The following is a 15731-nucleotide window of genomic DNA, read 5'->3' as shown; positions in this document are numbered from 1 at the left end:
CTTGAGTAAGGTGGTGACAGTAATAATGTATTCGTTTGAAATAAACTGAAACTGTTATAAACATATTTTGGGGTATATTTTGTAAATTCGTGTTTTATTTTTGTAACCTAATTATCCAGAAATAATAAAGAGCTTTTAGAAATTATGTTGTTTGTCGGTTAATTTAAAAATGATCTGAAAAACAAAGTAACATTAATTAATTATATATAAGTAAGTTTTAACAACGTTAATTAAATAGTAGGTAAAAAACACTTCCTTATACATATCACCAAAAAAGCCATGTTTTTGTTGTTTATTTTTAATATCTCTTTGCACCAGAAAAAAAATTCTCAAACAAACTAATGTACACTTTACAATTTTCAATCTCACATTCATAAAAACACCAAAAAAAACAAATAAATACAAAAATTTTACATGGCAAATTTAGAATAAAATTCAAAAAATATTTAAATTGGCCAAAATTTTAGATTAAAATTGAATGATGTTGCTAACTGAACTTGAAAATTAGAATAAGAAAATAATAAAAAGGTATTGCACAGTAAAGAAGAGGTTATGTATTATTAAATTATCCAAATTAAAAAAATGCATTTCACTAAATGCGTTTATTTATGTGTTTATTAAATATACTAATAAAAAAGAGAAAAAGGGTTAATTTCAGATCAGTTAAATACATATGCGGTTACAAAAAATTTGACATAAATATTATCTTTTTTACACAAATTTAATAATAAAACAGAACATATTGTGTTAGATGCAGCATTTTATTTTTAGTGAGCAGAAAAAGTTTGTCTATCCAAATTTACAAGATTATACATTTAACAAATAAGACAAATTTACAAAATTTATAATATTACCAATTTAAAATTCCAAATCAAATTTTTAGAAGATCACCATTCTATTTACAAACATCTCAAATATAACTGGTTCTTACTTCAATAATGCATTGACCACTGCTTTTGGGTTAAGGTTACGTAGGTCTGGATAGGTTTGACCAGTGCCCACAAATACAATCGGTTGTCCAGTAGTGTAAGTCATTGATATAGCTGCACCAACCTAAAAAGTATTACAACATCAAATTAATTTACAACTTATTTAAATTTAGAAAACTAAATAAACTTTTAATTTTGCTTTATTTAAAACTTTGTCGAAAAAACAATATTTAAACCCTTAAAATATTTTATTAATAAAATGCAACATTTTTAAATTTTACTTTATCATCGATTGTATCAAACTTGGTCAACACAATTCCATCAATCATCCTCGGTTCATCAGAGTTGGAATGATCAGCTAGAGCTTGGTTGAATTTAACCAGCTGGTCAACCGCTTCATTACCTACAAGCGCTTCACCTGAAAATTAATTAAAATTTGTCATAAAAAACACATTTTTTTTAACTTCAAATTGTTATTTATTACTAAAATATTGTATGAAGAAAACTTATAAAAAGTTAAAGATTATAAATTTGTAAATTTCAAAAGTATTTTTAAAAATAAAACAGAATATGCATATTAAATTAGCAATACAATATTTACAAACACTCAACATTATTCAAATTCATTGATCAAAAAAAAATGATTAAGGCTAAATATATTTCGACAACTTTAACTTACCAACAAACAACACAAGATCAGGCGAGTTTAAGGTGATGAGTTTAGCTAAAGATCTCATGAGAGGTTCATTGTCTTGCATTCTACCAGCTGTGTCAACCAAAACAACATCAAATCTTTGCTCCTTGGCTGTTTAAAGTTAAAATAAAATTATATAAAAAATAATAGTAAAATATAAAAAATAAAACCTGGAAAAAAGTCAAGTTGGTTTAGTAAGTGAAACAATTAAAATTGTAATAATTTTATAATATTTTTGTATGAAATTTAAAATTTTAATGCCTAAATAAGTGCTGTCCAACTTTATTTTTTTACCTGAATTAAAAACTGAAATGTTGCAGAAATAACAACATATCAGTTTATTTGTTAACCAAATACCCATTAATAAAGTCAACAGTCTGCAATGGTTCTCACTAGTTACAAAATAAAGTTAAAATGCAATAATACACCACACAAAAAATTCAAAATCCTAACAAAAAAATAATAATATATATAGAAAACATCCTGAAAATAGTAAAACATTTTAATTTTTTAGTTTACATAAAACATTAATAATCTTACCACATCCGATAGCCTGTTTTGCCAATCCTGCTGCATCTTTTCCATACCCTTTCTCAAACAACAAAACCTTGGAAAGCCCTCCCTCTGGTGGATGGGATGCATTCAAGCGTGCAACATGAGTCCGAAGTTGCTCCACTGCACCAGCTCGAAACGTGTCGCAGGCGGCAATCAAAACACGAAAACCATTCTCCATTAACCAGAAGCAAATCTAAAAAAATTTAAAAAAAAACTAACAGATGTAAAAAGATTTAATTTTAAAATGTTACGAGATCCCGGCAGCAAGGTGTAGTGGCCAGAACTTCTGGTTTCACTACATAAGGCCCTGGGTTTGATTCCCACTGCTCCCATGCTGTAAAGCCCTTAAGTAAGGTGCTAAAAACTGTATAAATTTATGCTGAGCCAATACTTAATCAGCAGCTAGTAGTTACCAGGCATTTATAAAATCCCAAACTGCCTAAGGCAACTTAAGACTGAGTAAGGGTAACTAATGTTACCCTATGTTGAAGTCGACCTTACCACATTAAGGATAAAGAAATATCAAAATTCTACCTTGGCCAAATTAGTAGATTTTCCCACTCCATTAACTCCACAGAATGTAATAACGTAAGGAACTTGTTTTCTCTGGGCATCAAGCACATCACGTAAGATGTCGACTCTTCTTTTTGGTGTTAAAATTTGAACCAATGACTCATCCAGACTCTGCTTTACAGTCGAAGCAATTGCTAAATAACAAAAAAATTTTGTTTAAAAAAATTAAAGTAAAACAAAATGTTAAATAAAAATTATAATTTAGTTCTTTAAATCATAAAGACCTGAAATATTAAAACTTAGTAAGACTAAAAAACATAGAATAGCAGAATGTTATATTACATTAATTGTCAACTTACTACTAAAAGTTCCCAATATTCTTCCTTCAAGTTTAGCAGAAACTGAATCACACATTTTTTCAGCTATATCAGCAGCTACATTCTTACCTTTAACAAATAAAAAATAAAATCAAAAATCAAGTCCAGAAAAAAAAACAGTCATGTTTTTATAAGTATACAAAATAGATTAAAAAAGGTTAATAGTATTGCCTCAATCTGACTAGTATTTCCAACATTTACATGACCCATAATATAAAAATTTTTTTTTTAAAAATGTTAAAATATTTAAAATTACCAATTAGATGATCTTTCATGGTGTTAAGAGCAGGTTGCAATGTTTCCTTTGTTAGAGGTTTAGATCCAACCAATCCCTTAAACATACTGAACAACCCACCTGATGATTTCCTGAAAAAAAACATATGATTTAAGTTGAATTGCTTTCACATTTTCTACAATATCAGCATATATTTTTATAATAAAAAATAGAAATTTCATTATACAAGGTATTTTTTCAATTTTATAATGACCAATTTGCTACTAAAATAACTATCAGCATATTGAGTTCTTATAAATAAAAAAAAATCTTACGAGCTAGCTTGTTCTTCCACTTCCTCCTCTATATTATTCTCAACCTCCAGATCCTGGATGTTCTTGGATCGATTCACAAAATTAAGCTAAAAAAAAATTTAATATTTAAAAAATTAGAAATAGGGCCAATACATGATACATACATTTTTATACAAAATTAATCAAAAAAAAATGTTGAAAAAAATAGTTATATATAGAATATTTTTTATTACCTCTTCGTTAGTTAGAGTGACCGTTGGGTTGGAATGTCCATTAACTGCAGGTTGTGAACTATAATCCAAAGCTTTTGCGTCCACCGGTCCATCATTCCATTTCGTTCCCTTCTTTCCATTCTTTTTCTCAATCTTTTTGCTTGTTCTTTGTAAATATAAAATTTAGAAAATTATTTTAACAGTTATATAATTTCTAAAAGTTAATTTTGCACATATCTTAAGCAAATAAGAATTTTTAGTTGTATATATTTAAAATTAGGTTAACAATACAGTAGCATATGTTAGCTAAAAAAATATTTTAAAGGCTATATAGAAAAAATTTAAAATTATTTTTAAATAAACTTTAAAATAGATTATATATATATATAAAAAACTTTAGAACAGGCAGCTAAAATACAAGTTCAAAAAATATAGTCTTAAATTTAAATTTGTTACATATTTGAAAAAAATAAAGTTTTACTTACACAGGACTTTTATTTCCCATTCCTTTTTGCTTTTGAATAAATTCCATTCGTTTTCGGGTGACCTCTGGCATCTCAGCAACTTCTTCTTTCTTTGGTTTTGGAGATTGTTTTGAAACTAAATTAAAAAGTTAATTTTTTTGAGTTGTTTATAAAAATATTTATATATATTATTTTGTCTAAAAAAAATATTATTTTATTATTTTGTCCAAAAAATAAAAAAAATGTCTAAAAAAATAATTTAAATAATAAACTAAGTTTTGTTTATTTTTATATACATATTTTATTTTACTTTAAGACAAATTGGTGCAAGACCTTTTTGTTATATACCTGGTTTTGGTGAGTTTTTACTTTTAGCTTTCCCGTTCTCAGTAACTTTTACTTTGGCATCCTTTTCAATTTTAAGTGATTGAACTGTTTTTTTAGATTTATCCGAATCTTCAAAGGATCTCATTTCTTTTGGTTTTAATGCAGACTCCTCAGCAGCTCTTAAACAACAATAACTTTAGGGTTACTTATAGCCTTTTATCTAACTTAGTGAAATGCTCAACAACAAAAAATATATATATACAAAAACAGGTTGATATTTTTAAGAAAAAATATACTAGTTCTAAATAACATTTAAATTCTTTTTTTAAATAAAACATAAATTCATGTACCTCAGCAAAAGTCCAAACTTGGACTGAAAATTAAAATCAAAACTCAACATTTGTCTACAACCAGCCATCAATTTGTTTCGATTTTGATCTCGAAACTTCAACTGAACATCATCCAACAGTTTATCAACATAAGACAACTGAAACATCTTCTGATAACCAACCTTTAAATAAAAAAAAAATAAAATATGCCTAAAAAAAAGGAAAAATTTAAAAAATATTATATATACTTACCACAAACACAAGATCAAACTCATTATCAAGTTTATATTGCATACATAATGCTCCATGATTATATAACCCTGGTCGATCCTAGAACATTAAATAAACATTAACATTTTAATACAAAAAAACTGTATTAACATGAAATTTTAACACAGTTATTATATAATAAAATGTTATACTTTTTATGGAGAAGTTTAAGGTATATATATACATTAAAAAATGGTATGTTATAATTAAAAATTTTACTTGTAAAATAGCAGCTTTAATAAGTGCATTAATTGGTTCAGTAAAATTTGTTTTTACTCCTTGGAAAGTGTAACACCAAAGGACAAGACCACCTTTGCTAAAAATCGTGAAAAAATCTAACATTTTGTTGAATTTCCGAAGTAATGTTGTTTTAAATAATTAATTTTGATTTTTACTTTTGCCTACACTTAGCAATTTTATTACTTTATTATCTAAACAAAAAATAAGATATTAAAAATAATGTGTAGTTATAATTTTTTTAATTCACAAGTAGCTCATATTAAAAAAGCCAAATTAAACTTATAATTTAGACATTTACAATGAATTTTTCAATGTATAATTTTTGTAATTAAAACTAGTTCGCTTTTAATTCAATTTAATGCAACAGTTCTGCCTACCTTCCTTTATTCGATGTTAACAAGAACTTTAACTATTTCAACTGAGTCGACGTGTATCGTTAAATAAAAATACAGGAAAACTCGGAAGAATTAAAAGCGGATAAAAAAACAATACGGATTATTTATTTTATTTTTTTGTTGCAAGATTTTACACTAGATTTAGCAAAACTTTAAAAATTTTAATGTAATAACTTTTTTAATAACTTGTAACAAAAAATAATAGTTTGAACAAATTTTAACACAAACGGTAAATAAATAAAAATTATTCTCTTGTTTTTTTATTTTGATTCCGCATCGCTTATTGACTCACATTTAAAAAATCGTGGGAAACATTGTTTTGTAAGTTTCAACTGAATTTCAATTCCGTGCAAAAACATGTGCTAAATTTATACGAACGCAATGGAAGATGCTTCAGCACAGCTGTGGTTGAAATCAAGTTTATTTTACTATGGTATACTTAGCCCACATCCTAAACTATCTCTTGCGTATTTGAAAAAAGTGGTAACGTACGCGAAAAGTAAGGGCAAAGATGGCGGGTACCCAAAACTTAGTTGGGCAATATGGAAACACATGTCCGTAAATAAGATGTTGTTATCCGAAGAACTATCGTGGGCTTACTTTGAAATGTTCATTACGTTGCAGAACCACTCAGTACAAGAAAGATTGCGTCAAGCAGAGTTACAGCAACAAGCATACGACAGTGATAACCCCAGTATATACAGAAACGCTTTGCAGGTACCTACGCTCGCATTTGTATTGTTTTTGTATATTCAACAAGCCAACAAGGTTTCTTTAAGAAAATCAATGTCAGGTGAAGACTGGCCGGGTATGTCACCAAGATCATCCTTTGATTTAGGTATGCAAAAATCTGGCATGGCTACAAACACTTTTAATGAGCAAAAACACATTCAGTTTTTTCAGCAACATATTCCGACTATTATTGAGCTGCTAATGGAAAGTTTTAAGGGTCGAGGTTGGCAACAGAATACGATTCTTCCTGCGGAAGTGGTAAGGGCATTAGGATTTGTAATAAAAGGTCAAATTAAAGGTCAAGATTTGACTCTTAGTCTCTTCGAAACTTCTATCAATGCAAACATACAATCGCAATCTGGATACAACAAAATTACCAACAAATTTGATGCAACTGAATTTAAAAATTGGATAAAATCATCATTAGCTGCCGATCCATATGGTTTGGAAAATTGTTTGAATTTCGGCACAAAACTCAGATGGACATCGGCAAAAACAACTTCAGATGGGTTAATAAAGAAAACCAAAATAATCACCAACAATTTTATTGTTCAGTCAAATAACAAAATGATAATATTTTACCAGTGTTCAAACCAAACCATTGCAAGGCAATCTGACATTTTAGTGAACTCATTTGTAAAAATTAACAAATGTCATCTGACTCATTTCTATCTTCTTTCTCCAATTAAATCAATAAGCATTGAAAAATGCTCAGGTTTAACTGTGGTTCTTGGCCCTGTGGCAACTTGTATACGTGTCCTGAACTGTCAAGATGTTACTATTATTGCACCTTGCAGGTCAATATCTGTGCTTGGATCAAGTGGTATTGTTTTGCACATATCTACGCTTACTCGTCCTATAATTTCAAGTGACAATAATGGGATGCCTGAAAACCCGGCAGTGACTCTAGCTCCTTACAACACATTCTATGATGAGTTAGAACAACATTTAGCCCAAGTTGGACACTCTATGTCACTATATACTGACCAATGGAATAACCCATTTTGTATAGAAAACTTAGGGAGAAACTCTCTGGGGACTTCAGGGTTAAGTGATGTTGCACATCTTCGATCTCCACGCTCGGACGGTTCCGGTGATGCATCATTGCTTACGGAATTAGAAATCAGTAACCTTTATCGACTGATGCCTGCTGCAGATTTCTACATCTTTGCAATACCTTTTCATAAACCTGATAATGTTGGCAAGGAAAATGGTTATTCTTGTACGACTGAAATTCCATGGGGTTTACCCAAACAGTATGCACAAGCAGTTCGCAACAAACAAAGAGCAACGGAAAAATGGAATAAAATTGTAAGTGAGGCCAAGTTGACTAGGGAAGAGCGGAAAGGTTTCCAAGCCAAAGTGGAGGAGCAGTTTAAAAACTGGCTTAGGGAAACCGGAAATCAGAAGCAATTGGATGCTCTCGATTTAGGAAAATCTCTCCCCAAAGACTAACTTGTATCTGTAGTTTCATATATTGAAGTCCCTTTTTAAAGTTACTGTGAATTTTTATAAATATTATATTAACACTCAAATTGTAATTAGCAAATTAAGGTATTGCTTTTTTGTTTATTTTATGATGACACTTTTCTGTTAAATTATTTACACTAGTTTGTACTAGAATGTAATTTTTACACGGTACTATTATATTCGTTTATTAATTTATTGCAAGTTTTTCCTTGTATTGCACAAAATATCTGTTTGACAATCTAATTTAGAAAATGTTATTTAGTTTAATCAAAATCTATTTTTTGTAGGGATAGGTTTTTCTGTTTCTTTGATAAAAAAGGATTAAAATGAAATTAATTGAATATTATGGATCACCTGAGTCAGGTGAAATATTTAACTATGAAGAAAATTCTCAGAAAATTTTAACCCAGAAAAAAGTTAAATCAAAATCGGTGTTTAGTTTTCAAACCTTGAAAAACTTTTTTAAGGTAAGATTAACATTTTGTATTTAAATTATATTGATATGTTAGTTATTTAAATAATTATTATTTTGTTACTATGTGTTGCTGATGTCCAAATCTTTTACATAATATTAATGTTTTTGTTAATTAAAGAAATGATATTATATCATTACATGTTTTTGATGACTTATTCTTAAATTAAACACCATTATTATTTTTTGTGTAGGCTGCTTTCTTGCCGCAAGGTTATCCCGATTCTGTTAGTGAAGATTACATTCCATACCAAGTAGGTAAAAATTCGATTTTCTGTATGGAGACATATGTGTTTTATAATATACAGATATTAAATTAATAATTAGCTAAAAAGCTTTAACTCGGATTTATTAGTTAAACAAGTTAAATCACATGTTCGCTTAGTTTGACACTGACAATGATTTATTAATATATAAAATATATTGTGCTTATTTATTTCAGTGCTTATAAAACCAACATTTAAATAAATCTTATACTTTACAGCAAAATAGCAATATTAATGAATTTAACTTATATACTTTTCACGAGGTATAAGGTATATAAAAATTATTAAACAAGTAAAGAGTGACATAATTTTAAATTAAATATTTAGATTTGGGATACAGTCCAAGCTTTCTGTAGTGGAATAACAAGAACCTTGGCAACACAAGCTGTTCTTAAAGGAGCAGGGGTTGGTGACCAGACTGCAACCGCTGCTGGTGCCACCATTACTTGGCTCTTAAAGGGTACGAAAGGACACCAGAGATATATTTCTTTCATTGTACAAATTTTTGATCAATAATTCTTTGCTATTTTAGATGGAACAGGAATGGTAGGAAGAATAGCTTTTGCTTATGGCTATGGGTAAGTTAGAACAACTTTATTTCTTTAATGTTATTTTGCATCACAATTTCATTGTGTATATGTGTAACACAACATTTAAATTAATTCACCAGTTCCAGTCTTGATTGTAATGCAAAGCAATGGAGAATGTTTGCAGATGTGTTAAATGACTGTGCTATATTTGTCGAATTGTTAGCCCCACTGTTACCTAAGACGTTATTTACTATTACCATGTGCTCTGCAGGTAAATATATAATAGTTGAACTATTTTACATTTTTCTAATGCAAAATTTGTAATTAGTTGTGCAGATGCGGTTTGGTAATTTCTTTTGTGCAGATGCGGTTTGGTAATTTCTTTTGTGCAGATGCGGTTTGGTAATTTCTTTTGTGCAGATGCGGTTTAGTTTCTTTAAATATAATGCCAGGTTTTTATTAATTTTAAGGTCTAGCTTATTCTTTGGTTGGTGTTGCTGGTGGTTGTACAAGGGCAGCTTTAACCATGCACCAAGCTAGGAGAAACAACATGGCTGATGTGTCTGCTAAAGATGGATCTCAGGTAAAGTAAAATTATATAGAATAGAAAATTTTTAAACATAGGCCATATAAAATAGATATACTGAGTTATAAATTGTTAAAAATGTTAAAATCCGTATTTTTATTGAATTTATATCATTGGACGATTAATATTAATTATATTTTAAAGATTTTGCACTTGCAGTAGGCCTTAATCATTGGTAAAACCTTTGTAAAGATATTTTTATTTACATTTAGGAAACTTTAGTCAACTTGGCAGCCCTTTTGGTCAGTCTTATAATTACCCCGATGCTTTCTGAAAATCAATTTCTTGTCTGGTTTTTGTTTATTATTTTTACTGCCACTCATATTTTTGCCAACTATAAAGCGGTATCATGTGTTGTTATGGACACATTTAACAGAATACGATTATCTCATGCTATTGATGTTTACTTATCTAAAAAGAGGTTTATAACCCCCAAAGAAGCAAATAAACAGGAAAATATTTTATTCAGTAAGTATTTTGTTGTCTTTTGTGTACATTTTTATTTGGATAAACATTTTAGCTTTTTACAATTTACAAAAGGCTTATAAACAATGCATCATTATTTCTTATTTTGATTTTTGTAAAGAAATTTTATTTTTAAAAAATTATAAATCAGCTACCACTTTTAACGAATATAGTTCGTGTGAATATTTAATTTTTGTTATATTGATTTTAGCTCCAAGTTTTAGCTGGCTTAAAATTGGTTGTAAATTAAGTGAATTACAACTGACACAAAAAGTGTTTCAAAAACTATGTAACCAAGGTAACAAATACTGCATTCAAGAAATAAACAAAACAGGTATATATAAAAAATAATATTTAAAAAAACGTTTTTTTACATTACCGAATACTGCTCAAGCCTTGACATACTAATTTTTTGATTATTTTAATAGTTTATGTAGCTTTTGAACATACAGCAACATCACCTGATATGATCAAGGCATTTTATGAAGCATATTTGTTACATTTGAACCAGCATATAAATGGTAAAATGAAAATGTGTAAACCTCTTGTTATGGTTTTATATGAAACTTACTATTTCGTTTATAAAAAAATATTAATTTTTTTAGGTGTTGATTTTCTAACAGAAATGAAAAAAATTGGTTGGAATTTAAACATTCAACAACTTTGTATTGATGAATGGAGATATAATTTAAACACCAATATAGACACTGATTTGATAAAGCAAAAATCTGCTTAACAAATTTGTTTTAATCATAGCTGCTAGCCTAATCTTGAACTTTGTTGTTTTACATATAATGTTTTAGGTGTCTGGAAATAGTATAAATTTTGTTGTTGGGTGATATACTTGTAATTGCTATGTATGTGATACTATTTTATAATTAATGCTACTAAGGTGGCTTTTTCAAAGATATTGTTATTATTTTTCGGTAGCATTTTCTACAAAAATGGTGTTTACTTGTTAATATTGCTAAGGTGCTATTTTTTAGGTTAGAACTTCTGTTTTGTTATGACTAAACTTAGTTTGGTCTTTTTTATGTGCAATTAGCTATTGCCTTTTTTTAGTTTTAAATCATTATCTTTTATATTTTATGCAGATGTAAGTTATAAAATGAATTGTGTTAGTAAGTTATAAAATGAATTGTGTTAAATGTTCTTAAATTTGATTTAAATTACATTCCAAGGTGGCCTGTATAAAGAGGTAATATTTTATAAATTTAAACATTTCTTTAAAAGTTTATTTGCAAATTTGAATTTTTTTTAAATTTGTTTTTAGTTATGAAGGTTCCTGTAAAAATACAATTTACGAATTTGCGAAACTGCTTGGCCAAAACTAGTACCACCCTTACAGGACAAGGAAGCAACAGCAATGGTATCCTCACAGCACGAGTCACCACCGACAATGCTGTGGCATATTTTAGTCTTGACCCTTACTCATCAAGTAACACTTCCGAAGATTTAAGCACCTTGAAGATATGCGGTTTGTATGGCATTAAGGTTGACTTAAAGAATAACTGTACTGCTCTGCTGGAAGTAATAGATAATGTACCAGCTTGTGTGAGTGCTTGGATTGAACCATGCAGTGTGGATGACTGGGAGATATTAGAACTCCATGCAAGTACAGTTGAGAGTAAATTATTGGATCAATTAAGGGTTGTGTGGCCTGGGCAAACATTCCCTCTTTGGGTTGACGATAATATTTGTATTTATCTCACAACTGTTAAAACAGAACCAATGGCAGAATGTTGTGTTCTTATTCCCTTGTCGGAGCTATTTGTTGAACCCAAAACAAAGCGATCAGCTATTGTTAAAATCCCACCTAAACTGAGTAACACAACTGAATTGGAAACATTAAAATCAAAAAATTATTTGTCAGAAAACAAAGTGGATAAAATCCAACCTTCTGTTAGCTTGTTGAGGAAAATTATGCGCTTAAACATTCTTAAAAAAATGTTAGCCATTGTCAAGTTTTTGTTATTTTATATGTGGAGAGATTTCATTCCCAATATGTTAAAAAACGTTTACTTTTCCCTATACCCTGCTCCAAAAGACTCTATCGAAGAAAATCAAAGTTCAATCGGAAAAAGGGACAAGTTGATGAACAGTATTAACAACATACCTGATGACTGTGATTTCTTTATGAGAGTCGAACCTGTGATTACAAACAAAAATTTACAATCTTCTGAACAATTTTTATTCGACCAGCCTAGCACAGTGTTTTTTCACACTAGATCTCACATTTCTCAAAACAATGCTGTTCTTCATCTAGTCATGCTTTCTAAAGTACTATCGCCATCCGAAAAATTAAAAGACAAAAAAGCAAACCAACCAAATACAAAATCTCAAGGCGAAAAAATTCTCGACAATAACCAATCAGAAACTAACGCATGTGTTGTCCGAATGTATATTCATCCTTTAAGTAAGTATGCAATGAGATGTGACTGGAATATGGTCTGCAGTGCCAAGTGCTTGCGGGTTTCATCATCTCTTCGCAGACAACTAAACATCGGTGTTACTTCAAAGGTCAGAATTCGGAAATTATCAGCTGTGCCTAATCTTTGTAACAATGTCACATCCTTAACTCTGAAAATAATATCTAATTTACCTTCAGATATATTCGATTATTCAGACTTAGTTAGCTCGTTTGATAATTGGATGTCGGGGATATGCGATGAAGATAATCCGTTGCCGATAGCAACAGGAAGTTTATTAATTTTTCCGCTTAGAAGAGAAGCTGATGAAATTTCGGAAAATTGTGATCACATTCTTGAAGTTGTGGTGTCGGATATTGAATGCGATAAACAGATTGAAACTAAAGACCAAATTATCAATAACACATTTCTTATTAATTCTAATGACCTTAGCCTCATTAAAATTAATTTTGTGGAATCTGAACAACAAATAAATATTCCAACGTTAAATGAATTAGACATGCAAATCCCCACTGAAACATTTTCAGTAAACTGCCAAGGATTAAAACAAGAATATGACACCATTATTCAGTTTATAGAGCACTCATTAGGCTCCCGTCCTTTATCCAATGCATTGTCAAAAAATGGTTCTGGCTTGAATCCAATTTCTATCCTTGTGACTGGTAATAAAGGAGTCGGTAAGACAACTTTATGCCGTAGTGTTTTAAACCAATTTGGTTCTGATTCAAACTTGCATGCATATGTTCATTATGTATCATGTGGTCAATTTAAAGGAAAAAAGCCTGAAAATATAGCAAAGCATTTCGACAAGATTTTATCTGAAGCTTTATGGAGACAACCTTCTGTTGTTCTACTGGATGATTTGGATCATCTTTTGCCGTTGGTTTCTTTAGATGAAGAAAGAAGTCCCGATGCGATTTATGTTCTTCAAGTTCTTTCTGTTGTGAAAATTTTTTTTAATAAACTTGCTGGTAAAAAAGGAAATACTTGGGAACCATCACAAAGAGTTTCAATAATTGTAACCGCAAAGTCGAAATCATCTCTCCATGCTTGTTTTGTGAATTCTAGGTCACATTTCTACAGCAAACACATTCATATTGATCTTCCCAATCGAGTAAACAGGGACATAATGCTTCGTTCCATTACACAGAACTTTACAAAATACAAATGTCCATCTGATATCGATGAAATACTCAATAAAACTGAGGGCTATGCAGCAGCTGATTTAGTGAAAATAGCTCGCAGATCTTCACACTTCGTACAAAAAAGAAAGTTGAAATTAAAAGTTACCGACATCGAACCTAATTTAAACCCAGGTTTGCAAGTTTCTGATATTGTTTTATCAATAGAGGGCTTTACACCCACTGCTCTTATGAACACCAAGCTACATAAACCAAGTCCCTTAACATGGAAACACGTAGGTGGTTTGTCAACTGTTAAAGACAAACTTATTGAACAACTTGTGTGGCCCATCAAATATGCTCAAGTGTTTAAAGATTGCGGTTTACAGGCACAATCTGGAGTGTTGTTATTTGGTCCTCCTGGTTGCGGAAAAACACTGATAGCTGGGGTAGTTGCAAATGAATGTAAGCTTAACTTTATCTCAATTAAAGGACCTGAACTTTTGAGTAAGTATATTGGAGCAAGTGAGGCAGCTGTTCGAGACGTTTTTTCAAGAGCAAAATCGGCTGCACCTTGTGTGTTGTTTTTTGACGAATTTGATTCTCTAGCCCCGCCTCGTGGACATGACAGTACTGGAGTCACAGATAGAGTTGTTAACCAACTACTGACCCATTTAGATGGGGTTGAACCTTTGGTAGGGGTCACAGTAATGGCAGCATCCAGTCGACCAGATTTGCTTGACCCCGCTTTGTTACGCCCAGGAAGATTGGATAATCTTTTGTATTGCCCAATGCCTAATGAACAAGAAAGATATGAGATTTTGTTGTCCCTAACTACAAACCTACCTTTATCTGACAATATCGATCTAAGAGCTCTGAGTAAATCATGTGAGAATTTCAGCGGTGCAGATTTAAAGGCATTGCTCTACAATGCACAATTAGAGTCCATTCATAATCTTCATGATTTAAATGTTTCTGAGGCAGAGTTTTCTCTTGGTTCATCATCATCCACCATTTCACCACAACTTGAGTTTGATGACCTGTATCAATCTAATGACCTAATGGATATGCCATCATATGACCATGAACAAATACTGCAAGGTGCATCGAACTTTGCTGATGACTTTAAAGCAAACCATGATGAGTTGATCAAAAAAGTCAACAAGTTAAAGCAACAGTCTAAAAAAGATTACAAGATCTGTTACGGTGCGAGCCAATGCTCATCAAGTACTGATGTAGTTGGCCTTGACTTGGAAGCAGAGACCATAACTACACAACCAATGGAGCAGTGTGTAACATTTTACCCCACTATACATATAGGGTTAACTAAAGTTACCTCAGAATATGTTTTAAAATCAACCGAAGTAATTTGCCAATCTCACTACCACAGCGACACTCTGCATGTTGAAAATGAAACCAAATCTGAAGCACTAGATCCAATTTTGATTCAGAATTGCCATTTGCAAAACAGTTTGGATTCTACACAGCCTTCTTTAACTATGAAGGAGAGAATTAGTTTGGAGAACTTGTATTCTAATTTTGTCCGGTCAAGAGACCCGACAGCTGAGAAAAATTATTATTCTGGAAATCAACGTGCTACTTTGTCATAATCATGTTTTAAATATTGTTTCTAATTTATTTCATTTTTTTAAGCTATGCAATTTTGATAATTAAAATTAGGCAGGGATATGTAATATCTTAAAACTGTTTTTTTTTTAATTTTGCAATTATGTTACCACAAAAATGTTAAATTTTTAAAAATCCATCACAATTTTAATGACACATTATGAATTTTAATTTGTTAAACAGTTTTTTTTACATTGCCAC

The 15731-nt window shown here is 30.2% G+C and overlaps 4 protein-coding genes across 4 annotated transcripts; 3 read left to right on the top strand and 1 right to left on the bottom strand.

Moving 5' to 3' along the window:
* Positions 1-424: 424 nt before the first annotated feature.
* On the bottom strand, positions 425-5625 carry LOC145753894 (signal recognition particle receptor subunit alpha-like). The gene is made up of 14 exons (XM_082570415.1): positions 5418-5625; positions 5181-5258; positions 4950-5110; positions 4621-4778; positions 4294-4408; positions 3830-3974; positions 3618-3703; positions 3325-3434; positions 3051-3137; positions 2713-2885; positions 2164-2371; positions 1609-1734; positions 1211-1347; positions 425-1053 (listed from the first exon to the last, which is right to left on the bottom strand). The coding sequence occupies exons 1-14, from the start codon at positions 5538-5540 to the stop codon at positions 928-930; spliced, it is 1833 nt and encodes a 610-aa protein (XP_082426541.1). The 5' UTR covers positions 5541-5625; the 3' UTR covers positions 425-927.
* A 589-nt stretch (positions 5626-6214) lies between these two features.
* Positions 6215-8249, top strand: LOC145752687 (TBCC domain-containing protein 1-like). The gene has a single exon (XM_082569008.1). The coding sequence runs from the start codon at positions 6215-6217 to the stop codon at positions 8018-8020; it is 1806 nt and encodes a 601-aa protein (XP_082425134.1). The 3' UTR covers positions 8021-8249.
* Positions 8250-8333: 84 nt separating this feature from the next.
* Positions 8334-11325, top strand: LOC145752675 (RUS family member 1-like). The gene is made up of 10 exons (XM_082568994.1): positions 8334-8502; positions 8702-8761; positions 9101-9233; positions 9306-9351; positions 9444-9574; positions 9774-9886; positions 10102-10357; positions 10566-10688; positions 10783-10875; positions 10960-11325. Exons 1-10 carry the CDS (start codon positions 8362-8364, stop codon positions 11088-11090), a joined length of 1227 nt encoding a protein of 408 aa, XP_082425120.1. The 5' UTR covers positions 8334-8361; the 3' UTR covers positions 11091-11325.
* A 124-nt stretch (positions 11326-11449) lies between these two features.
* LOC145752006 (peroxisomal ATPase PEX1-like) lies at positions 11450-15723 on the top strand. The gene is made up of 2 exons (XM_082568188.1): positions 11450-11552; positions 11628-15723. The coding sequence occupies exon 2, from the start codon at positions 11630-11632 to the stop codon at positions 15512-15514; it is 3885 nt and encodes a 1294-aa protein (XP_082424314.1). The 5' UTR covers positions 11450-11552; positions 11628-11629; the 3' UTR covers positions 15515-15723.
* The last annotated feature ends 8 nt before the right edge of the window (positions 15724-15731 follow it).

The sequence above is a fragment of the Corella eumyota genome, chromosome 5 (genome assembly GCF_963082875.1).
Source record: "Corella eumyota chromosome 5, kaCorEumy4.1, whole genome shotgun sequence".
Taxonomy (NCBI): domain Eukaryota; kingdom Metazoa; phylum Chordata; class Ascidiacea; order Phlebobranchia; family Corellidae; genus Corella; species Corella eumyota.
Note: the sequence above shows the minus strand (reverse complement) of the source record. Positions and strands in the feature narration are given on the sequence as shown.

Coding starts and splice junctions, on each gene's coding strand:
- LOC145753894 (XM_082570415.1), bottom strand. CDS start 5,540: ATGTTAGATTTTTTCACGATTTTTAGCAAAGGTGGTCTTGTCCTTTGG. Junction 5,259..5,417: donor TTAAAGCTGCTATTTTACAA/GTAAAATTTTTA, acceptor TTAATGTTCTAG/GATCGACCAGGGTTATATAA. Junction 2,886..3,050: donor AATATTGGGAACTTTTAGTA/GTAAGTTGACAA, acceptor TTTGTTATTTAG/CAATTGCTTCGACTGTAAAG.
- LOC145752675 (XM_082568994.1), top strand. CDS start 8,362: ATGAAATTAATTGAATATTATGGATCACCTGAGTCAGGTGAAATATTT. Junction 9,234..9,305: donor CATTACTTGGCTCTTAAAGG/GTACGAAAGGAC, acceptor TTGCTATTTTAG/ATGGAACAGGAATGGTAGGA. Junction 10,358..10,565: donor ACAGGAAAATATTTTATTCA/GTAAGTATTTTG, acceptor TATTGATTTTAG/CTCCAAGTTTTAGCTGGCTT.
- LOC145752687 (XM_082569008.1), top strand. CDS start 6,215: ATGGAAGATGCTTCAGCACAGCTGTGGTTGAAATCAAGTTTATTTTAC.
- LOC145752006 (XM_082568188.1), top strand. CDS start 11,630: ATGAAGGTTCCTGTAAAAATACAATTTACGAATTTGCGAAACTGCTTG.